We start from the raw sequence: 24,842 nt of genomic DNA on the forward strand, positions 1-24,842 counted from the left end.
AAATTATCGAAGAATTCTTTTGGTATTTTCAAAAATGTAAATGTTTTGCTTAATTATTACTAATTGACATCAATCAGTAGACACTAAACTATTACAAAATTGTGTAATAATTATGCGTTTGGCGTTAAATGCACGCGAGGCAACTCTTTAAAACGTTTAGGAAATTTTGAATCGGGTTTCAAAACTTGTTAACTACGTGACAATGTGGAATGAACGGTTCATACAATCTGCAAAATGAAGGATTTCGAAACATTCCCGAAGCAGTGCGTTTGTCATGTGTTAAATTACTAAACTTCTATTCATTTTTCATAGTTTAAAATGAACATGACGTGTGAAAGGCATTCAAAATTCCGGTCTCAACCCGTTTAATAACGTTCGGAAAATATGTCGCATTTCCATATTATTTAAACTCGTTTGGCGATTTTTTGAACGAAATGTAAAAGTTTTCTGAGACTTGACATCAGTTTTAACCTTCGAGTTGTTCATTTGGACATATTTACAAGATAAATTTAAACTGTTTCAATGCACGTTTTCAAGGAAAATTGACATATCCTACGCGGTTCACAAGGCGAACAAAGGGAGAAAACACCTTGAACTGCTACATAAAGGTAAAGGTCATTCCATAGCATAGAATGCCAAGTGTTTATTTCTCGTTACTTGAACTCTGGCTAATTTATATGTGATATATAGTGCAAGGTGTCACTTAGTGTGGCGAAACAGATTTTTTTTGTAACCGCCGTGTAAGGATGATTATATACGTATCTAGAAAGATAACATGTTTAAAGCTTTGGCAAATGTGGGAGTGAAGTTTACATATACCTAATTTGACTACCTAGTTAACATGGTCTTTGAAAATTTTAGCTTGCAGGCCCTAATATTTCTAATTAATCTAACCAGATGCTAATTTTAACATTGCTAGATTACAAAATACCAAGATTAACTTACTAAAAACATTCAGATTTGCTAATTTATTTACGAACAAGTAAGTGTTTTGATAACATTTTCATTACGCAGCCGACTACGTGTCAAACTTTCTACTTGCCCCATTTACTAGGCAGCATGATAATGAAAATCGCATCACTTACAATACTTTTTAAAAAAATGTTTAATTAAGTACAATAAATAATATAATTATTAACACAAATCTAATTTTATTGCTTAAAAACATAAAAAAGCTCGTCTTCCTGGATTCCAATTATCCGGATATCCGGTTAATCAAGATGTGTCGAAATAACAAAATAATACATCAAATGCGCGTAAAAATCGTTACATATTTAAGAAAATTATTCCATTTTAATTGTTTTTTTAAAGAAAGCTTCATTCTAATTTCGGTCGAACTGTACACATTCGTCGAGCACAAGAAATCACGTTTAAAAACAAAATAAAATTTCATATATTTAGTATATTTTTGTTATAAATACTCGTATCACATTTTTTTTTTTTGTTTTTATAATTTCCGGATAATCCGGACGATAACCGAATAAACGAGTTTTAACGGTCTGCCTAGTGTTAAACGTACTGTACAACACGAGCTGTCAAATTAAGGGACGAAAATATATTTTAAATATTAAAAAATTAATGTTCTGTTACTTTAAATTACATCAATATAAATAAATAAATTATTTAAATACATTTTTCTAACGCAATCATTTGCCCTTTTATATTATTATACGAAATTATTATTTTTATTTTTCAATAATTTTTTTAATATATTTCCTTTTTCATAAATTGCTTCTTTAAATCTGTAAAATGTCATTAGAATTATTTTTTAAAAAAAGAAAAAGTAATAAAGACGATGATAGAAAGAAAGTTTAACCTAAAGTCATTTTCTTTATTTTATAAATTTATCATTTAATTTTAAAAAAAATCGATTTAATTGACTCTTTAAAGAAAATGAATTCGCTTTGTACAAATTTCACTTACAATTATAATTGTTTCAATTGATAAATTTTATTTTTATTACGGAGTTTTCTGTTTCTTAAACTGTAATTAAAAATGAAAAAATGAATAAAACTTACAAAATGAATTGTCGATACTGATGATTTTTAACACTTAATTATAACTTAAATATACCTTATTAATTATAAGAATAATAAACGTCGTTTTCTAATTTTTATTTATTAAAGATATTAAAATTAATAGCGAATTTTTGCAGCATTTTCTAATTTAAAAAAAAAAACCTGTCAAAAAGTATATTTTGACCCACGAAATTAGAAAATGAAAAAAAGAAAAAGCAACGACGATTGTAAATTGCTTCCTGCCTTCACCGGGAAACCGGTTACGAGCCTCACTCGACCCAAACCGTTTTACCCAATGACACACTCAACCCCATCCAACGTAATCTCAAAACACACCGAGCCGAACAGACGACGTCACGGAAAAAAAATCGACCAATAGCGCGACGGCAACCGGCATGAAATTCCTGACCGTCAACGTCGAGCCGTTATTGTAGTTGCAGGTATGGCTTGGGACTGCGTCGACAGGGCAGTTACGTTCGTCTTTCGATGGCTGGGACGCTTCGTGGCCCGACACCCGGGTTACTTCATCGTGGTACCGGTTTTGGGATCCATCCTACTGGCTACTGGACTACAGAAAATGGTTTATCAGGACGATCCCGAATATCTGTTCAGCCCCATCGACGGACAAGCCAGTAAGGACAAAGAACTGATCTTTAAGCTGTTTCCAGAAGACGTTGCCGAAAATTTCGATTTGGAAAGGTTACCCAGACTGGGCCACTTCGGCAGGGTCATCATAATCGCCAAAGACGAAGGGACTATATTCAGAGAAGAGATATTCCAAGAGATTCTCAAACTGGACCAGATAATTAAAAATTTCACCGTAGACATCGAAGGGGTTGACATGGGCTATGCCGAACTGTGCGCTCATCACAGAGGTAAATGCTACAGCAACAGCATCTTGGATCTGGCCGACCGAGTTGCGGATATACGCGAAAAGAAATTCTTTATCAAGTACCCCCTGAGCGTGGATGAGGTTAGTTACCAGTATACTTTCTACGCTGCCTATTTGGGGGGAGTCCAAGTCGACGACTTGGGTTTCGTGGACACGGCCAAAGCCATATCTCTGATGTACTTTCTGGACGACAGCACCAAGAAAAAAATTAACCAAGCGAACATTTGGGAGGACGAATTTTTGCAAGTGGTAGGCAACGAGGAATTCCAGACGATTTCTGTGGCCAGATTCACCTCCAGAGCTCTGGCTCAAGAGTTGGAGAAGAACACGGAGAGTGTTTTACCGTTTTTCAGCGTGACTATCCTGATTATGCTGGTCTTCTCTATCGGCACTTGTATGATGACCGACTGGGTGTACAGCAAGCCGTGGTTGGGAGTTTTGGGCTGCTTGTCCTCTAGTTTGTCTGTCGGCGCGGCATTCGGCTTGGTCGTTTACTGTGGTATGGAATTCATCGGCATCAACATGGCAGCTCCTTTTCTCATGCTGGGTGAGTACCGCTTTTGTTTCTAAACTGTGTTTACCAACGGCACGAATAAGGTTAACGAACTGCGGACGCCCCGCCAGGTGTCTATGTCTAACGAGGGTAAGGTTGAATAACTACTCTACGTATCAATGACTGCGACGCAACTCCAAGATCGATAACATATCCACGTCTTTTAAACCTTTCTTTTATTCAAATATTTATGTTTTTATTTCTATTTATTTAACTACGGCATTCAAATTAGTGTTTTTAAGAAGTATTTGCTATCTTTTAGGGGTCGAGGCTATCGAGTAGTACCGTTTTTCCTAAGAGTTTTAAATCTTGGTATTCTTAATTGTTAGTGGCTTTTTGAATGCACATCTCTTAGAGGAACGTCAATTTTCTAGTGTGGATCTTGGGTTTAAACACTTCTTCGTGGAAATATATGCTGTAGACTTCAACTTCTTAGGAGAAAAGGGGTATCGTTTATATTTGTCTTAAACTTACGAAACAGATTAACATATATTTCATATAATTAAACGGTGTCCCGAAAGGTAAGTTAGCCGCGTTTTGCTTTCTATCTGTTCCAACCACGGTTATGAGGATATAAATAGTAAACTGAAATCAAAACAATACAGACATTATCTTTGAAATTAGAACATTTGTTTTACTGAGTTGATGGAAACGCGATCGAAAGCAGCAAACAAGACTGCACTTTAGTCTTTCCAGCATCTAATTAAATTTTAGATTCTACCTGGATACGAGAAGATAACTAAAATAACCCTAAATCGAGGGATCGTATTATATAAAAAATTGCATTTTTCGTACCGAACATCCATAAATATATACGGATATTCGGTATAAACAAAGAGGGCATTTTTTAATCATATCCATGATGGATTCGGCTAGGCCCACAATCGGGGGCCGGGTGGTGAGGGAAGGGAAAAATTCCGCAGGTTCTCTGGGAACAACGGGCTGAGGCCTTAAGGCCACCATCCACATCCGTATCTGACGGGACAGGTGACACGTACGGTATAATGATTATTTCAAAACATAATTAAGCCGGTTTCTAAATTCATGCGGGTAGAAAGTGAGATTTACTGTTAAGTACGTGTGGGTAAACAATTTTTGTCACCAAGACGACAAAATGCAAAGGAGTAAAAACTACCAACGTTGTATTTAACGTATTGATCGTCTTATAAAATAATTTAAAGCGTGCCTAAAGAAATTAAATTACGAAAGATTTAAATAAATCAAGTTTTTAACGTAATTAATAACAGAGAAGATGAAACATTTTGTATTCTATAAAGGTCATATGTAAAAATTAAGATGATTTGTCGAGATCGATCGACAATTATTATTCTACTCGTATATTCATATAGTAGAGGCAACCCGATAAACAGGTCACTTATGAAAATCCAATAATCAATTTATATCCACATTGTTATCCCCATACGTAAAATTAGGATAATAGGCATTTATATATAGATTTTTACCAATATTCTACCACTCGGTTCTGGTACTTTAACATTCATAAATACTTCATACAGTATATTACATTACATCAAACGGTGCTAGTTTGTCAAGGATGGACGAGTCGGGTAGAAATATGTCAAAGGTAGAAAGAGGAAGAGAAAGTGTTTGACCTATTTCGTCATCATTCTAGTCACTTTAAAGGGGGAAAATTGCTGGATATGAACGTTAGTATTATTTTAGCGCAAATATTTACTCCCTATCATAACTTTGGTGTGTTGCTTTATCATTAACAAACAAGTTTAACGTTGATGATTCTTTGTGTACTGCTTCGGTAATGTTTGTAGATACTTATTACACCCCTGCGCGAAAAGTATTCTTGAAGGAACAATACATATGTATATCATATCGAAACTAGGTTCTCTACGAGATATACATTAGGCCGTATATCATACAGAATAGTTGAGAAAACAAATGTTTGTAAAAATTTCTTACGATTAGCCTAAATAAAATTATTACTATTCTGTTTGATAGAACGGTATACCACTTTCTTTATTTTACATAAATTCTGAATTCTATGCAATACGTACTGTATCTTGCTCTTTATATTGCGTATAGACTAGTTGAAAAACGTATCTTATAATGGATTCAATTATATATGTTAAGCACGTTTTGTATTTGGGTTATAACGGATCTTTAAATAAACTTATCAAAACAAATTTCAAAAATATGTTAAAAAATTGTATTTATAATTCTAGAATTATTTAGATACAGAGTTGCTGTTTTAGAATTTCGAAACAGATAGAATTTATTCTGAACGATACACATTCGTATTATACAACTTCTAACTGGAGATTGCTTCACATCTGGTTGTTTTTGGAAATTTGGAAATATTTCCAAATTTTTTATAATAACCGGTTGTCGAAGAATGCTGAAAATATATCAGATGATCCGAAATGCAGAAAGAACCCCATTTTGAACGATCGATATCAGTTCGTGATCTCGATATCGGTCAAAATTCGATTTTTTTTTATTATTTTATAATACAAAGAATATATTGTTATATTAAATAAGTAACTATCACTACGAAATAACTGAAATTTATCCGAATGTATATCATTAAACTTGAATGGCTAGTGTTGTATATTGTGTGTATATATCCTATATAAGAATTTCACTGCGTGTTTTAACATACTATATGTAAATATATTTTTATACTCGTATATATATATATCTGTTAGATAGCTATACTTTACAGGGATGGTACTGCCCATACATACTTATCATACGTCCTTTTTACAGTATATTCGGATTTCTGATATAAAACTATAATCGTATGTCTCTGCTTAAAATATCAAGACATGCAGGATACATCCGTATACTCGTATTAAATATCATGTACATAACTTCTCGATCTTTCAACGAATTATATCATCTGTATCCATTTATAAATAATATAATTCTTACATATGGAATATCAAAGTTGTATAGGAATGTAATTTCTATATCTCATATGTGGAAAAGCATTTTTTACTTACATACCAATAAATTGATTTTTAATTATAGGTCATTAATGTAAAATATCGTATAGTTTTCTTTATCCTATCCTGATTTAACCTATATCTTTACTATTTTATATAGTGATAATACAGTAGAACCGTAAAGAATGCATGGAATTATACGGAGTAGTTCTGTATAAAATATCTTAATAGTACGAAGACGACGTCACATACGACGAATTACAGTATATCATACATAGTATATAGGGAAGACGAACGTTGCGTAAGGAATAACACGCGCTCTTCTGTAACATAAGAATATTAATTATAATTATTGAAAAAAATTTGTAGGCATGTTCAGAATTTTTTCCCCATCAAGGAAGTGACGGCACGCGACACAAAGTAATCGAACATTAAGGAAAATGTTCGAACTCATCTTGATAACAGGTCGGAACTTTTTTATTTCGTTAGGAAAAAACAAAAATTTCCACTGACTTTATTCAATTTTCATAACGCGGAAGAGAAATCGTCAAAAAAAGAGGCAAAATAATCGGTGGCGCGATTATTCGACACGAAAATTTCGATAAGAGAAGAAGAAGAGACTTCATTCAGTTTGTGCAGCCAATCTCCGAGACATTTTAATGCACGGACGACGGCGTCACCGACCCACAATACTTTCATTCTCCTACAATACCGCTGTTTTAGTAAGACGAAATTGGCCGGACACGTACGCATTAAATACCAATTAAGACCATTCTCCGGTACAAATTTGCGTGTATTTTGCACTCGGCAGACATTCGCTAAATAAACGAACGCAGAGAAAATCGCGGAAAAAAATGTCAGCCCGACGGACAGATTTGGCCAGGTTACGCGGCGCAGAATAGAGACGAAGGAAAGAAAGCATTTGGAAAAAAGGGAAACAAACTATGTTCGCCTTTCTTCCAAAAATACTCTCAGAAACGTCGTCTTTCGCATTTGTTGCCGTTTTGCTTTCGCTCTTCCACTTAATTTGCACCCAAAATAGAAATATTTTAAATTTTATTCGGTTCTTTTTATAAAATAACCAATAACCAGCCTTTAATTTTGGACGTGGTTATATTATTTCTATAATAAGATATCAACGCGTTTGTTTACAGAGAAGGAACTTCTAGTGTTCCTCTTTGTATAACATTACTCTATATTTACGAAGAATATATCTACATATGCGTGAAACACAATCTTAAAACCAGTTTTATAATTTTATCCATTATTTGATTTATTTTAACACTTCCAACTAAAAAATTATATACTAATCTTCATCGCGATACGTGATCTTAAACTTCGTTCTCCTCGGCTATAAAAGTATGTCGATAGTTAAATACTCTGTTGAACTTTTTCGTATAAACGTAAAAAATCGATATACTGTATTCACTGTAAGTGCAATCCGTGATTAAAATGACATATAAACCGCACTATTTTCTTCCGCTGCATGTAATGAGCACCGCAATGTATGTTAAATTTATCATTAGAAACGTCAAATATAACATCAAAAAGAAAATAAACACATTTTTATAATTACTTTTAATAATTTGCATAATTCTCATTAAAGAGAGTTTTAGAATATTTAATAACTTTCGATGCATTTGTTTAAATGAGCATCGATCGAGAGTCGATCATCAATCGTGTCAATCGGTAGAATTCCGTATACAAAATTCGACATCGACCCACGGTGTCGACGTGCGTGTCATTCGTGTTTTTCTTTCCATAGAGACGTTAAATCATTGAAAATGTCGTAAATAAATAGCGTTTATATACGTTAGAGTAAAATGTCAAAATAATATACCAATTATTGAACTTTTAAAACAAAAGTGCGCATCAATACTTTCGCATAAATTTCTGTAATAAATTTAACAAAAGTGTTATTCTATACAAAGTGTAGAATATTTTGTGTAGAAATAGTGTTTGTAAGGGGATTTGATTACTGCGTAGTTAGAACAATTTAACTGTTTATACGGAGTTGTGAAATTGCCATACAGAGTACTTCTGAAACCATCTCCAATTTAGTTTCCATCATATTTTCGGTAAAACAAATTGAATTCGTAACACGTCCGTAAAGAAAAACTTCTACTTCCCGATACACTTTTAAAGAAAAGACGAGAGAAAATGCATAATTTTTTCTTCGAGTATCGCTTAATAGAAACATTGTCAAAAAATGCTATTGCAAAATAATTGCATACACTTCCCGTGCAGGATGCAGCATAAAGCAGTTAAGTGCATTTTCTGCCGTTAGGTGTTAAGATATTAATATTAAGGTGTTAATATGGGCCGTTAGGTGAAAAGATGCGTGCTTCCATTCCCTAAGTAAATCCGCTAAATGCATACATTGGTCTCTTATTTCCGGATATAATTGTATCTTTATTTTAAAGATGTACATGTTAGTAAGGGCAGATAAATTAAAATATACTTCTTTAAACAAAGGATATAGCTTCAACATTAGAAAAAATTATAATTTCTAACACACACACACACACACACACACACACACATATAATATATATATATACACACAGAACGCTATGTTATATTCATTACATTTACATTAATATTATTGAATGTATAATAGGTGCAAATTCATTTTTAAAAATAGTTTAACATCCATTAACGGAATTTCAATAGAATTAAAATGAAAGTAAAATTAATTATTAATAAATTCTGGCGACAAAAAAGTCGACGAAAGTGCTACGACCTTTTAACGTTTTCGTGTAAAATTTCCAGTAAAGAAATTTTCGCTTTTATTTTTTCGCAGGAAAAAATGCTTCATTTCTTCTGTCGTTATTTTTCCACTCGTAATAATTTCATTTTAATCAATAAACTAATTTTTATTGTAATTTAAACCAGTCTAAATGGAATTTCTACCATTTAAAATTATTTCTGGCTCTTGTTGTTTAACGTACTTCTTTTTAAAAAAGAGTTTAAATTATCGAAAGGTATTTACTACATTTTTATTTACGTAATTTTATATTCGGATCATTTTTTATATTATAAAAATATATAATTAAATTACAACAGATCGCCGGCTTTACAAAATAAGGAAAAAGTATGTTAATTGGGCTGCAATTCGAAAAATTTGTAGATCTATAAATTGCCGGTATCGTTCGTTCGTCCGTCCGTCCGTCTATCCTTCCTTAATCTCGAGAAGGGAGGCTAGATGATTGAAAGACGAGAGCAGATATTGAAAGCTTAGGGCAGGAAGTCCAGATTATCTATATATGAACTTCCGGTTTGGACCGGAAGTCACGTTACTTCCATCGGAAAGTTTCTCCCGAGTAGATGATCCGCACGACTCTGTTGTTAAAGGAAAAGTATGACGTACGGGGGCGAGTCACTACTAATTTGAGGTGGAGAGAATATATTTTAAGTTAAAGAAGTTAAAAATATAATTTAAAATTGCATCCCAGCATTGCGACGATGTTCGCGTAAGAAAATGGGCCAATTATATTTTTGTAAGGAAAATTATCTGGATGATATTTGCTCTTTTTGATTAATAAATTCCGAGATTATTAATCTATAGTAATAAAATGCAATAAAACGTATAAAAAGTGCGGTTAACGAGTATTAAAACCCGGCCAAAGGAATAATTTGGCGCGTTTTGACCCCGGTAATTATCGATTATTTCATTTAATGTACGCTTTAAAACGTTAAATTTATCTCAGTGGTCCGTCCCGAGTCGAATTTGATATTTAAAAGTTTATAGAAAGGTTTTTCAAATTGGAATAAAAACGAGTTTGGCCCAGCAAATATCATTTTACTTACGGTTACAGTTTATTTTCGAACCTCACCGAAAATGTAACTTTAAAAAGTAAAACGACCCGCGTTAATTATATATTGTTGGTAAGTTACGGGCCGAAACCGACTGACCAATTAAAATAAGCACAAGTCTTATTTTTGAAGGTAAAAAGCGGGAAAAACTATTTTTATATCCCGTGCGGCAATAATACCCCAAATTAAATCTAGGATGATAGCGTCAGATTCGATCGGTGGCCGAAGAGAAAGTATTATTAATAGTCCCTCGAATGGGGCCGTCCGCAATATATAAATGGCTAAATCGGGTTAATGGCTAAAAATAATGCCGTTGCCACGCTCCGCATTGCTTATCTTCCCTTCTTTTATGTAATTATTCTTTCACATCTATCGCGATTGCTCAATTTATTTTTTTCATAACGATTTTTCTATCCTAGATTTTCAAAGTTTCGGCCGATGCCGGCAGTGTTTAATTAGTTATTGCCTAAATTACAATTAAATTCTACATGGCTATTGTTCCTTTCCGGTGCCAACTTATTTTAAATCTGCTGAAATTTCGGGCTAAAATCGAAAATTTGAATTTTCAGTCCATCGATGTAATAACACTCGTAATTTTATTTATTTTTCTTTTAATTTTAAAATTGAATATTAAAATATATTTTGAAACATTTAAATTTTAATATTTTTTAATGACCGACTTTTATAAAAATATCAAGCATCCTTGAAATAGAGCATTATTTTAAATTTAAATTTTGAAACTGCGCGTATCATTGGCAAATTGTTGCTACGCTCATAATATTAATTCTGTGATTGGTTGATTTAAATTTCTTGAACGTTTTAGAATTTACACATAATAAACTTATTTCTGATAAGAGAATTATTACGAATTTTACTTTACTTAATTAAATAATAAAATATGTTTGACCCAAATTTCCAAATAGTTTCCTGAATATTTAAATGGTAATTGGCATGAATGTCCTCTTCGAAATTTAGGCAATCGTGCAGAACGAAGCACGCGTGATGGCAAAAATTAAAGAAAAAGCCACGTGACAAACAGCTTATCAACCCGGTAGCCCATAGACTACTGGTATTAATTGATTTTAGTCACTTTACAGACGAAGATTGCGTGACGGCACTTTCTTCCAAATATATTTTTATCGTTATCGATGTGATTTTTTTTTCTTTTTTGTGACTATAAACCTCTGCAAATATATTCGGATATTATTATTATTTAATAAACAGTATAAATATTTTTATAAAATATTAAATCGTTTAAAATTATGCGCGCGCTTTAAATGCATTTTTTAAAAAATTCTAACGGTTCCGTGGCTAAAAAAATTTAAAAAATTCGACGTAACAGCGACGAAGAATTATGTAAAATTTCATTAAAATTCATTAATTGGAAAAGTGTTCGGTTTGAATTAGTATAAACGATGGGTTAGGACGTTGTACCAGGACCTGTTGAGGCTCAAAATGGGAGATTGCCGAAGGGTGTTTGGCTGCACGTCGAGGCAACAACGCAATAACAACATAGAATTTCTAATTCCATCACGTAACAATTCCGTCCTACAGACGTTAACGATTTATCGAATTATCCCAGACAATAAAAATAGAGTAGTTTATAAAAACAGTCGGAGTTTAAGATTTTCATCGACAGTATAAGCTGCACGAATGCGCTATCGACGACATTTTAAATTCGAATTTTTAAACTCTAAGCACATCTGATAAATTCGAACGTATTCTAGAATAATTTGTCACGCGTAGAGCATAAATTTGTATACATTTCTTCATTTAAATTGCCGCAGATAACGAGCAGCTAGACACCAAAATTCAATCGAGATGAATAAAGTTATAAAATCCTCGGTGTTTGTGGAAAAATCGCACCATTTTAGATCCCATTTCTCGAAATCGATCATCTAAAAACTTTTTAAATTAAGTGTTTAAGCGTACTTTTAATTCTTCTCGTATATTAATAGTAATTTAAAATTTTAAACCCGGGCTTTGATTCGTACCGATTAAAATACAACTCAATCCGTCGTTGGTTATTACGTGCACGTTTGGTTCAATTTTAAAATTGTAGCCTACTCGATTATTGTTGCAACGTCTATTACGTGTTGTTAACAGTTGTTTTTCAATTAAAAAATAGTCTACGTGTAACTTTACAAATGTTTTACGAGTAATAAGGTATAAAACCATTCATTTTTCTTTTTTTTAGGTATCGGTATGGACGATACTTTCGTGATGTTAGCAGCGTGGAGGAGAACGAACGTGAAGAAGAGCGTGGAAGAAAGATTGGGAGAGACGTTCGCAGAAGCGGGCGTATCCATAACCATCACTTCGATAACGAATTTCCTATCGTTTTGCATCGGTATTGCCACTCCCTTTCCGTCCGTACGCATCTTCTGCACCTACACTGCCATGGCCACCCTCTTCACCTATCTCTATCACGTGACATTTTTCGGAGGCTGCATGGCAATCAGTGGATTTGCAGAAAAAAGGAATTTACACGCTTTGGCCTGCATACCCATTCTCCCCATATCGCAAGCCAGTAAGTACTCGATATATTTATAATGATAATTCGATTTTCCGGTTAGATCTGCAATATATATTAATCTCTTCGTAATGCCGGGTTGAAATTTTACGGTTAATTGTTTATCGAACAGAAAGAAAAATTATTTTTATTTATTAAAAAAAAGCGTCTCAACTCCATATGAAGATACGAATAATTAGGAAATTAATTGTTTGTATTTTTCCGAGTTAAGAGTTTTAGCATTGCCGGATAACTGAAACAAAAACTGTATCTATCTTAACTTAAAATCACACAAAATAATTGAAATGAGCAAATCGATTATCCGAGTTGATGTGGAAAATTGATTTTGAAAAGAATTTTCTTACAAACAAAAAGTCTTGACACAGTTCTTTTCATTTTTACGGGGAATCGATACGTCATAATTGTGAAATTCTACTAAAATTATCGCTTATCCGGTTGAAAAAGTAGGCGATTTCCGCAAAAACTAGACATAAATTGAAGGACGGATGAAAGTTAGCAATTTTCCTCGCCACGTAAGGTGTAGATAAATTCTAATCCGATTAACCGTGCGTAGCCGAAAACTGCAGACCCCCTTATTTTCACAAGAAACAAATTATTTTATGAAACAGCTTTGAGGTACGAAATCAATTGACTCATTAATAGGAGATTATCTGTTATTTATTCAATTATCCGTTTCTTAATCCTACGTTTGTCAATCCAATTAACCGTTAAAAATAGCACAAAATATAATAAAATTAGTTACTTAACAGGAGAAAAAAAAAAAAAAAAGTAAAACGTAAACGATCTCGATTGAAAACTTTTCCGAGAAAAATGAAAATCATTAATTTTGTGCAACGTCACGCAAATGATGCCATAGAATGGTGACGCATTGTATACTCTCCCTTATCTGCCCTACATTTCTATTTATACATAAATGTATTATTTTATTATTTTAATTCGAAATTTAAACCCGGAATTGGCGGGTTTCTTACTAAAAATGTTGATGTTCTCTCCTACACGTTATCGTACACGTGACTGATGTGTGTCAATGGGTCATCATGCAGGAATTCTACGATACTACGTGCAGCTTGTTTTACCCTAACTGTTAATCTATAAGATCTGAAATTGGGTCAACTGTTTTCGAGGAAATTACGATAGGAAGTTTAATTGTTTTTTTTTTTGAATTTTTAGGTTTGGTTAATAATTAGAAGTAACGGCGTTGTGGCTTTAGAGCGTTCACCTTTGGTCGTCACTTGCTATCATTTATAGAAACCGTTCGCTAGTTTAACGGAAAGTGGCCTTAACCTGGAGAATTTAAGCGTTAAAAACCGTTTCGAAACGAATATAAAAACGTGAATCACGTCACTTTTCGTTTCTGTGTCCAGGTGATCCGAAACATCTGGGAAAAACCAATGAAAGTCACGTGGTTATCGAAAATTTCGTCACCACCGTCACGGGCGATTACTTCTGAAACGTGTTCAATAAATAAAAATTAATAAAAAATAAATAAAAATAATGCTCGAAATTGTGACGTTGACAAAAATTACCAGCATTTATTAGTAAATTCGATTTTTTTAAAATAATTAATTTTTCAAGTGATAGTTATTTCAAAATTCGAATTCAAAATTTCAGACACGTCATTACTCAATTTCCTAACACGTAACTATAAACGCATCTGATAATTGGTTGACACACTTCCGGATTATTTGTTTCTTCTTTCTCTTAAAAATTATTCAATTAAATACTTCATTTTATTATTTATTTATTCATTTAATTACGATTCAATAACTTATAAATTCTCTAACAACCGACAACAGTTAATTCTGGCAATATTTTCTAACCAAATCCAAAGCAAATTAGGCCCTGTGTCGGGATCTTAATGCAGGATATTCTTTTTTTTTTTTTTTTTTTTTAATTGTAAAATACTTTTTAAATCGAATGTTAAACATATTTGTATAATTGCATTATCTCACATTTTACATTTTCTTGCAGAAGACAGAAACTATTTCTTCCGTATCTTCTGTACGGGTGGAGTGAATCCCGACGATCCTGACAATCCAGACGACAATAAGGAACACTTGTTGATGAGATTCTTCAGAGACACCGCAGGGAAAACTTTGAGCCTGATACCAGTCAAGATCCTAGTTATTGTTCTGTTCGTAGGATACGTGGCAGTCGGTATATGGGGGTGCAGCCAACTGAAAGAGGGTCTGGAACGTTCTAAGTTGTCTAGAACCGATTCATACTCCGTAACTTACTATAAGTACGAAGACACATACTTTAGAGAGTATCCTTATAGAGTACAGGTGATCATCAACACACCACTGGATTATTCCGATCCTAAGGTGCAGGAACAAATCGAGGATCTGATGAAAAGATTCGAGGCTAGCGAATATATGGCTGACTCGTCACTAACAGAATCGTGGCTAAGAGCTTACTTACGTTTCTTGAAGGATCCAAGAACATCTTTCTTCTTGGAAAGCTACAACATGAGCAGTAAGAGTGATTTCATTACAGGATTAAGAAGAGTGTTCCTGAAATTTCGTTCTGCAGAACATTTCAAGGACGATATTGTCTTCAATGAGAATTTTACAGAAATCGTGGCTTGTCGGTTCATAGCTCAAACTAAAGACATTGCCGATGCTAATGAAGAAAAGTACATGGTTATCGAATTGAGAGATATTGCTGATAGTGTTCCTTTTAAAGTTTCTGTCTTTCATCATCTCTTCCCCTTCTTCGATCAATTCATATTAGTAAGGAGCGTTTCTATACAGTCTATCAGCATCGCTGCAATCCTCATGATGATAATCTCCCTTCTTTTCATACCGAGCCCTATGTGCGCCTTCTGGGTGGCTTTCTCTATCGTCTCGATAGAAATAGGGGTCATAGGTTACATGAGCCTGTGGAAAGTAAACTTGGACAGTGTTTCCATGATAAATCTTATCATGTGTATAGGATTCTCCGTTGATTACTCGGCTCACATTTCTTATTCTTTCATAACGGCCGATAAACCGACTGCCAACGAGAAAATGCAAATTGCTCTTTATTCTCTTGGTATGCCTATTATACAAGGCAGCATCTCCACCATACTCGGAATTGTTGTTTTGGCTTTCGCACCCTCCTATTTGTTTCTGGTCTTCTTCAAAACTGTATTCTTGGTAATGCTCTTCGCTGCTCTTCACGGTTTGCTGCTTCTTCCAGTTCTTTTGTCTCTAACAGACGTGTGCTTCAAAAAGAAGAGCAAAGAGGGAGAGACTAATGGAAATCCACCCTTCTTTATCCAGGCACGGGAAGGAGATATCACCACTAGAAACGGTAAAGGTTCTGTGGTCATACCCCGTCCTACTTACAATAACAACGTGATAGGCCTGTCTTACGTCGATCTGGAAAATTCTAAAAAAAACGGCGGGGAGAATAATGATAAGGATGCTGGTTTAGGAACAAGCGGGGAGGAGAGTAACGACGGAAGTTGGAGGAGTCGCGAGGATCACATCAACCCCGCTTTCGAGAGTGACGGAGATGAGAAAGGCCAAGTACCTAGAAGATCTCAATCGGCACGCGATAGAAGGGCCGTATACCGCAATCAAAATCACAATTCCCAAAGAAGTCTTCAAGAAGACACACCGGGTCTTAGACCCTGCGACTGGTCGTCGCCGGAAGATAGACAACAGAACAACACACCTCTATCCAGATACTTAGACAGATTAGACAGTAGTCGAGTGAGAGACTTCCAGAACCCTCTCTGAACTACATAACCGACTCTCGTGCTTCTAGTTGTCCGACTTTCAAGTGTTGCCAAGTGTAAATAGACTAACGCACACTTGGATTGCGCGTGGCCAATTTTAGGCCAATTTTTACGACAGTAAGACTGCCCGACGGACCAATATCCACAGTGATAAATTGCAGTGACAATACTACCAATTACAGCGCATATTCCTTAGATTTTATTATGGAGATTTTCTCGTGTAATTCATATTTTACTACTTAACTGATCATGTCCGTGTTTCGTAATTGTAAGATAATTAAAATTAAAAATAAGTGTTTTTTTTACGAAAATGAATTTGAAAAATGTCAATTTACTTTGTACTAAACATTGCGATGGAAGTGGAATTTCCGAACGGAAAAATATTGTTATTTTCATAGGCTTAACTTTGCAATTCCGGAGTTAAAGTTTGGAACGATAAAGAAGGCATTTCAGGGAAAAAATTTGTTTCTTTTCACACAGGTCATTCACTTTAATCGTCAGATTCGATTAAAATTTATTAACCATTCGCACGAACAAGTGGCCATTGCCTTCTTATCTAATAAATCACGGAGTAAAACATATTACTAAATTTCGTGAAGACCGACAACTGTCATATAATTCCGAGTAAAACGATACACTTTCCAGTGTTTTAAGCTTTATCAAAAACTGACTTTTAGCGTGGTAACGAGACTCCGAAATCGAATATTCATTTAATCCCATCCGTTCAATTAGTACAACACCGCGCGGAGACGGTCTTTACCGACCAAAATTCATTTAAAAGTGGTTCTTCGACTGTTAGACAATGGAATAAAATCAAAAATTGCAATCAAATTAAGAAAATGCTCTTCATGGTTAATAGAAAGACACTTCTCTTTATTAAAGAGTTACTGCATGGTTAGAGCAGCGTATAACATAAAAAGACCAACATTTTAAAAAAAGAAAGAAACACTTTGTCGCGATGCGAACGTAATCGGGTCACACAACCGCTATTAATGTAAAGTATGTTCTTTTATAAATAATACAAATTACGGGGGGAAGGGAATATTCGGCCAAGGTCGGTCGGTGGCGTAAAAGGCCGTTTGCAGAGGGACAAATGTGCTTTGATAGTTTACGGGAAATTCGAAAATAGCTTTACGTAGGCCTTTCGTTTATCGACAAGTATTTTATTACGAAAGCGGTAGTGACAGTACGGACAAACCGAAGAAAATTCGACGACAAATTTAAGAAAAGGTCAAGGAAGTTTAGGAAAAATCGAGCGAAAGGAAATAACAAGAGGTGGCCGGAAATTCAAGTTAATTTAAGAGAGTGGGAACGAAATTTCGACAAAAAATAGATTGGAATGGAAAGAAATCGGGTAGGAAATTAGATGAAAATTAATGCGGGCAGAATAAAAGAAACGGTAAAAGTATATATTGCAAACGACGGGATTTAAACGTCGGGTCCGGGCTAATAGAAATCGGCGTAGAAATTTAAAAGAAAAACGGTAGTATATTGAAAGTCAAAGGAAAATGAAGAGAACGAGAAGTCAAAGTCTGGATATTGTTTGCGACCGAGGGTGAAAACGACCGGTAAAGGCGGTGGTCGAGGAATCATTATCCTCCGGGCTATTTTAAGGCTGGCAATCGTCTTCCGACGGCCAGGTTACACCCCAGCCGTTTATAAGCCTAGACTTTGGGGTGAAACGGAATCTAAGTGCGGCCATTTTGACATCTTTCCGGAAGACGCGGCTATGGAGAACGCCGGGTTTAAATTGGAGTAAAATGGAATTTTCCGCCGGAAACGATTCGTCCGCCGGAGAAGGGGCAATTATCCGCGGGCGCTAAGAAAAAAACGAGAGTTAAATACGGCGACGGAGGCCGCACGACTTTCCCTCCCGCGTAAAGACCGGCCAAGCGAGATCGTTGACCCAATTTCACTTTTATTTTTATCGCCGAGTCCTAGACCCAAATACGTCGCTACTCGTTCCTCCACTTTCCCTTTTTATAATTAATTCCCTTGGACCGCAATCGACGGTCGACCACCTCCTTGCCGTTTCGATAACAAAACGAAACGTCCGCGGGCTTTTTCTACGGGTATGGCCCGGTCGGACTTTTTTTACGCGGGTTAAATTCGGACCGGCAGTCTATTAATTCCTACGTAGTGAAGAAGTAAACGGGCGTCTTAGAGGTGGAGACGGGCGGGAAAGGCCAGTTACGGGTATTTTAACGACGGGAACCGACGGATGGAGCAATTTTAAGGAAGAAAAGAGATTACTTTCCGGCTCAAAGTTTCTTAAGGTTAATACCGTTTTTAGGCTGGTCTTTTAATAATAACGGTATCCGTTACCGGGCAAAAAAAAAAAAAAAAAAAAAAACAGAAGGTGGCACGGCCCGCAAAGTAACCGTACAAAATAAGCGGTGTGGTAAGAGTTTAAGCGCTATTTTACGCGCGGGGAAAAGGCGCGAAGGAAATTCGGAAATGAACTTCACCTCGGGCTAATTCCGGGAGATTTTGGCCGGAAAGAAAATTCTCGGCCGGTTGTTAAACGAAGCGACGACCTCCTCTTCCCCCTCCCGGGCCGACAAACCCCCTTTTTTGCCCGTTAATAATACGGCGACCTTCGCTCCCGTCGGCCGCCGCGCATCGATAAATTTAACTCGCGGCGGACGGTATGACCTACTTCGGCCGTCCTTCCGTCGTATTTAAACGCGGTCGACGGTCCGGGATAAAACCGTATCGAAGTGCCTAGTAGAGGAAGGCCATCCTCCCCGCCCCTTCTTCTCCTCCACCGGACATCGTATTAATAAAACAAATTTACCAGTCCCGTTTTCGGGCCCTGGAAGAGTGGCGGTGTTGCACCCGCCTAGGACCTGAAGCGGGGGAAAGTCGGACGAAAGGAGAGAAGTGCCGGGGAAGACGAGAGGGAGGTGCAAGGGTTAATTAAAATACGCCCAGAGGGCGCTGGCATTCGCCCATGAGCGGAGAGAAGACCGGTGGCGCCATCTATCGCGTCCACCAATCGGAACCGAATTGAAATTCCAGTGCCGAATATATATACATACATTTTTTTTTTTTTTAAATTCAAATTCAAATAAAACTTACCGGACGGTCGAACAAATAACCGGCCGAATAAATAATTAACACCCGAAAAATTTTTCGGTAACCGCTAATCCGGTGATTAGAAAATTTATAATTTTTATACAAAAGTGGCAGCCCGATAGTTCGGTCCCGGTTAACTCGCTAGTAATTGAAAATTTTAAAAAGCCGACGAATTTATAAAAAAAATAATAAATAAAATGACTAAAAATTTAAAATAAATTTAAATTTGATTATTGTTTGTGCCGAACGGCGCGAAAACAATTTCTACAGTTACGTGACAAAAGGAGAGAGTGACAATTAAGGGTTCAAAAATTGCCGGCAAAATTTAAATAAATAGATAAATTAAAATCAAAATTAATTAATTTATTTAATTTTCGATCGATTTGATTTATAACGATGTTTTAAAACACCGATTAAAAGTCGTTTTGAAATGTTTAAATTGTAAATAAAATTAATTTTTAAATTTATTTGTCTGCGACGGTGACGAAAAATTTTGCTTTTAGTACAGTATATTAAAATACAGATACAGACATACACATTAGGAAAATATGAAGCCGTTACTCGAGTGGCCCTCTGCTGATATCGAACGTAAGAGAGTAAAATACGAAGTTACTACTGTACTAATATTGTTTAAAGTTAGTTTAAATGTTATTTCGGAGCTCGATCTAAAACTCCACTTCTTACTTTTTATTTTCCCAGCTGTTACTTATATATAACGAAGAAGAGTACCAAAACCGTGTCACATTTTTGACTCAGTTTTTTGAAAATCTCTACGTTTTGAAACTTCCCCGACCCAAAAACAAGTAAAAAAAAATTCCGTGCGCCTGAGTTGACGTGTACTTCGTTTCGTTGACATCTCGGGATGGGGTAAAGAATAAGAAAGGAAGTTTGGCACTGTAGCTTGTGTATAAGGCGCATCGATACTATAAAATTTTGGTAGTGAAGGATCGAGGGGATGGAGAAACACTCGAGATACGACACGCGACTGAGATCGGACTTAAAACTTTAATGGTTGTTAGCATTTATTTTTTTTAAATATAAGCTTTTTAAATCTTTTATAACAAAATCTCGTAACAGATGGCGCCACACGATTATTTATTTATTATGGTTAATAATATAAAAGTTATTTTTTAAAATCTCTGTAAATATTTTATCACAATTCAAAGCCATTCCAAATGTTATTAAACTTCAATTGTTTTTGATGACAATTTTATTGTGAAATATATCTGTTGGTTAAATTAAGTCGTTACTTTATAATTTACTGCAGAACGTAATAATGTCTACATTGTTTTACCGATATTGGCATTTCGTTCCTTGAGGTAAAATATCACCGAGTGAAACTGTGGGTACAACGTCAATACCTCATCGAATTAAGAAGTTTTATTTAAGCTAGCAGAAGAATTTTTAAAAACACACTCGAGCACGAAACATAGTTTCAATTGGGTTCGAAATCGTTGCGCCAGCGTAAATAACGTACCGACGTGGCGCGGCAGTAAGAAAAGCTGAAAGAACAGCCGTTGGAAACGGTGATAAATCGGCGCGAATAAAAGAATCGGTCGTTACGCGCGTAAATTCCGAAAAATGTGTGTCGGCGCTTTTCTTTTGCACCCGCCCCCGAAAAGGGCAGACGAAAGAAGAAACGAAATGGTTTACGGAAAAAGCGTTTGGGGGAAATGAGGTAAAAGAGCGGAGTACAGTGAGCCGGATAGAAGCGCGACAAGAAACACAGCAAGAGAATTATGTGAACATCATAAATTGAACTTTATTCAAAGCCAAGACTTTTTAACATGATTTTTTTCTCGTCGTGGTTTAATTATCTACAATGACTAATTTTTATGAAAATTCAGAACTTTGGAAATACTGTATATAGGTATATTATATATGTTTATATTATGTCGATTGGAGGAGGTGAGAAAAGTTTTTTTTTTTTTTGATGTTAGATCATCTAATAAAAGTACAAAAAGAGATTGGTTCTACACGTTTCTCTTCCTTCTAAATGAAACAAAACGATATGATAACAATTATCAAATGGAACAGCTTGGTATTCTTGCATATATATATATATATATGTATATATATACTGTATATAGACTTCTCTATATTTTCCTCGTAACACGACATAACTGACATTTATAGGAGTCGAACCCGCGGCTTTTTTTCTGTCCGTCTCCCACGCTTCCACGGGTATCAATCGATATCGTCCTTTGTTTTATACGTAACTCTCCCGACGGCCGTCTTTTCTAGCTTCGATCCGTTCCGGAACCGGAAGGCGTAGTTTAAACGTTGTAAGTAACAGAAGCGGTGGTTTTGGGGTTGGGGTGTACGAGCCCGGGAGAGGATTTTTCGCTTCTTTTTAAACGGCCATATCCGTGCGGTTTTCTGGATTTTCGGCATGACCCGGTAATGACCCGATGTAATACGAGAAAGGATCTTTTCCTTCTTTCTGGAGTGGAGGAAAACTTAAAAAAGACCAAATCGGCGGTTTACGGGCGCTTTTTTAAATTCGTACCGACAAAATTCGGTAGGTTCAACCGGAGGAAGTTTTTTGGAATTTTCTGTCTACCCCTTGGCCGGCGAGCAAAAATATCGATTGATACCCTTTTATTACATGTGTAAGCTACAAATACTTCCGTTCCGCCGGTATTTTCTTCTACGTCGACCAAACCGGGATCGTCTGAACACCGAGCGTGGAAGGTTCGACTTGTTCGTATATTTACACGTTCACCTATTTACACTTCTTTTAAAATATTTTATCTAGAACTATCACAGCGATTTAATCGAAGGAGTAAGTGTTAAAAAGGTAGCGGGTAACGGAATGTAAACGGGTCGATCTTAAGTTACGCGTAAAATGAGTAGAGAACGAACTTCCGTAGTCGGTAAGTATGCACGTAAACGGGCAGTGGAAGACGGTAAGTTCTACCGGGACCCTTTTTATCCACCGTCTAAACGGACATCTCGCATAATACTGCTTAAATCTCTCGCACTCGGCCGTTCACTCGCACCTATTTTTATTGCATTTACACGCAATATTTTAGGTAAAACTTACACTTAAAATGCTAAATTTTACGGAAAATAATAAAAGACAACCCCTAATTTGATAATTTGGTAAAACGGAAACTGATTTTCTACCTGTTAAATTCAAAAGTTTGCCTTTTTAAGCCGTATTTTTTACTTAATAGATGTCGGCTAATTTTTGAGCTGTTCTTCAGGTGTGTAACGCTTTATTTTTTTCGGTAAACGAATAGAAATTTTAGAAAATTCCACTCCGAACCCAGACTTTATTCTATGCCTTTTTTACGTAATAAAAATTAGAAAACGTTTAGGAAAAATCGAATTTTGGTTTGGGCATCCCCAACGGGAAAGGCGCAAGAAAACTTGCATATTTAACGGCTAAATTTGCAAAGAAAGAAGTGGAGTGTACTTTTGCGTAAGCTTCACTCGGCCATTTCCGTATTAAGAGGAGGCCGCGCCCAAGTAAATACAAAAACGGTGCGGTGAAACGTCACGCGCGAGTTTTTAAAGGAGAAAGCAGGCGAGAAAGGAGGAAAAATTAGGCAGGCGGCCGGTGGGGGTAGACATTTTGTCGGACGCGACGGTTGTTTTTAGATGACGATGAGCGATCGAGAGAAGAAACCGGGCCAGTGATGAGAGTGAAGACGACAGGAACGGGACACTAGTTTCTGGCCAGACGGGTGTAGAAAGTGGCTAAGGGGACGACTAAGAAAAAAGAGAAGATTAGTGAAATACCAAAGAGTTTCTGCTTTGTCCTAGGCTAATTATCTAAAAAGAGTTCGATTACACTTTATACTCGGGGAACTTCTTCTTGGCTTTCCGTTTGACCCCCGCCGGATGAGCCGTGCTCTGTGCAGGAGTCGGTGTGGTCGGCTGAGACTTCTGTGTTCGTTCGGGCCTCGGAGCGGAAGAAGAAGGCGGAGGAATAAAAGCGTTGTCTTCCGACGAATTGGCGTACGAGTCTTCCGAAGGGGGGCTGGGAAAATAGTCGCGTCCGTCGCGCTTGACGGCCTCCGGTGGCTGGCGCTGGCCCGGCTTGCCCGTCACCGGCAAAGCCTCCTCGCTGGCACTTCTCACCAGGTGATGCGACGAAAAAGTGCTCCCTTCGTCGTCGTCGTCGGCGCTGTCGTCCGCTTCCTCCTCTTCCGGCGTCACGTGTCTGGAGTAACGCGGCGATTTGGTGTTAGCGGAGGGAGGCTGGATGTGTCCGAGCAGGTAACCCAGACCCGTTTCCAGGTGGTGCTTGGCCATGTCCGAAATGTCCTTCCTCTCCAGCAGGTACTGGCGGTCGGCTTCGGGCACGCTCAGACGAATCTCTTCGGACAGGGTGGGCGAGACGTGGCGCTGTTGTTGTTGTTGTTGTTGTTGCTGCTGCTGCTGGTCGGGGTGCTGCTCCAGTTGACACAGGAGATCCTCCAGGTTGCGAATTCGAATGGGACCGCCGGACTGGACGCCGTCTTCGTCTTGGACGCCGTTGGGTGGTGGAGACTCGTCCCTGCCTTCGTCCTGAGGCGTGGCCGATCCGCTCTCCCCTGAACGATAGGAGGAGGCGGTTTGCAACGCCTCGAGTATCTCCTCGTGATAACCGTTCAACGTCTTTAGTGTCCTTTCCACTTCGGTCAGACCGTCGTCGCCGCCGTCGATATTATTAACTAATTGCGTTACCTCTTGGTTGTCCGACTGCGAAGCTTCGTCGCTCCACTTGTCTTTCTCCTGGTGTTTCAGTATCCCTTTCTCCGGCGTTTTCGACAGGTCGTTCGACGACACTTCGATGAAAGTGGAAGTTTCGTCGGTGGGCTCTCGTTCCTCTCCTTCTTCCGAATCCTTTTCTCGACGCTGACGCCTCAACTCCTGCAATTTGTCTTCCCTGCAGGACATGGGGTCACAGAGAAGTCAATCCCGCCTGTTGCGCTTCAGTTTGTCTCAGAATTTTGACCAACATCAAACCTAATGAATGCGTGAAAATTGAACAGGGTGTGACCCTGCTTGCATCAGCTACAATATCTATTTCTAAATAAATCTTTAACAACTTTGCCTTTTTTTTCTTTTTTACTGCCAAAATTTCTTTTTTAATTCAAATAAAATTTAATTTTGTTTTTTTTTCTAACTTTTTCCCGACGTCGATCGTAGGTACACACGGATTGTACGTACCATAAAGCATAGCAAATACAACTCCAGTTCATTTATCACACATAAAATTAAATATACTCAAATTATATTTAGATAATAAAAATTTTAATTCTAATTTTCATTTCTAAACTTAGAATACTTACGGAAATTTTAACCTCGTTCTTT

General features: G+C 36.5%; 2 protein-coding genes across 2 annotated transcripts in view; one reads left to right on the plus strand and one right to left on the minus strand.

Annotated features, from left to right (window-relative positions):
- The first annotated feature begins 2,439 nt into the window (after positions 1-2,439).
- Positions 2,440-16,747, plus strand: LOC136976154 (patched domain-containing protein 3-like). The gene is made up of 3 exons (XM_067271364.1): positions 2,440-3,457; positions 12,398-12,730; positions 14,705-16,747. Exons 1-3 carry the CDS (start codon positions 2,461-2,463, stop codon positions 16,456-16,458), a joined length of 3,084 nt encoding a protein of 1,027 aa, XP_067127465.1. The 5' UTR covers positions 2,440-2,460; the 3' UTR covers positions 16,459-16,747.
- A 4,525-nt stretch (positions 16,748-21,272) lies between these two features.
- The window catches only part of LOC136976189 (disintegrin and metalloproteinase domain-containing protein 11-like), a 155,245-nt gene continuing 151,675 nt past the window's right edge, over positions 21,273-24,842 (minus strand). Inside the window, exon 28 of the mRNA XM_067271415.1 lies at positions 21,273-24,414. Coding sequence (XP_067127516.1) covers positions 23,331-24,414 — 1,084 coding nt within the window. The 3' untranslated portion in view covers positions 21,273-23,330. The remainder of the gene's footprint in view (positions 24,415-24,842) is intronic.

Source organism: Centruroides vittatus, unplaced genomic scaffold (assembly GCF_030686945.1).
Source record: "Centruroides vittatus isolate TY-2023 unplaced genomic scaffold, ASM3068694v2 contig_397, whole genome shotgun sequence".
NCBI classification, from domain to species: Eukaryota; Metazoa; Arthropoda; class Arachnida; order Scorpiones; family Buthidae; genus Centruroides; species Centruroides vittatus.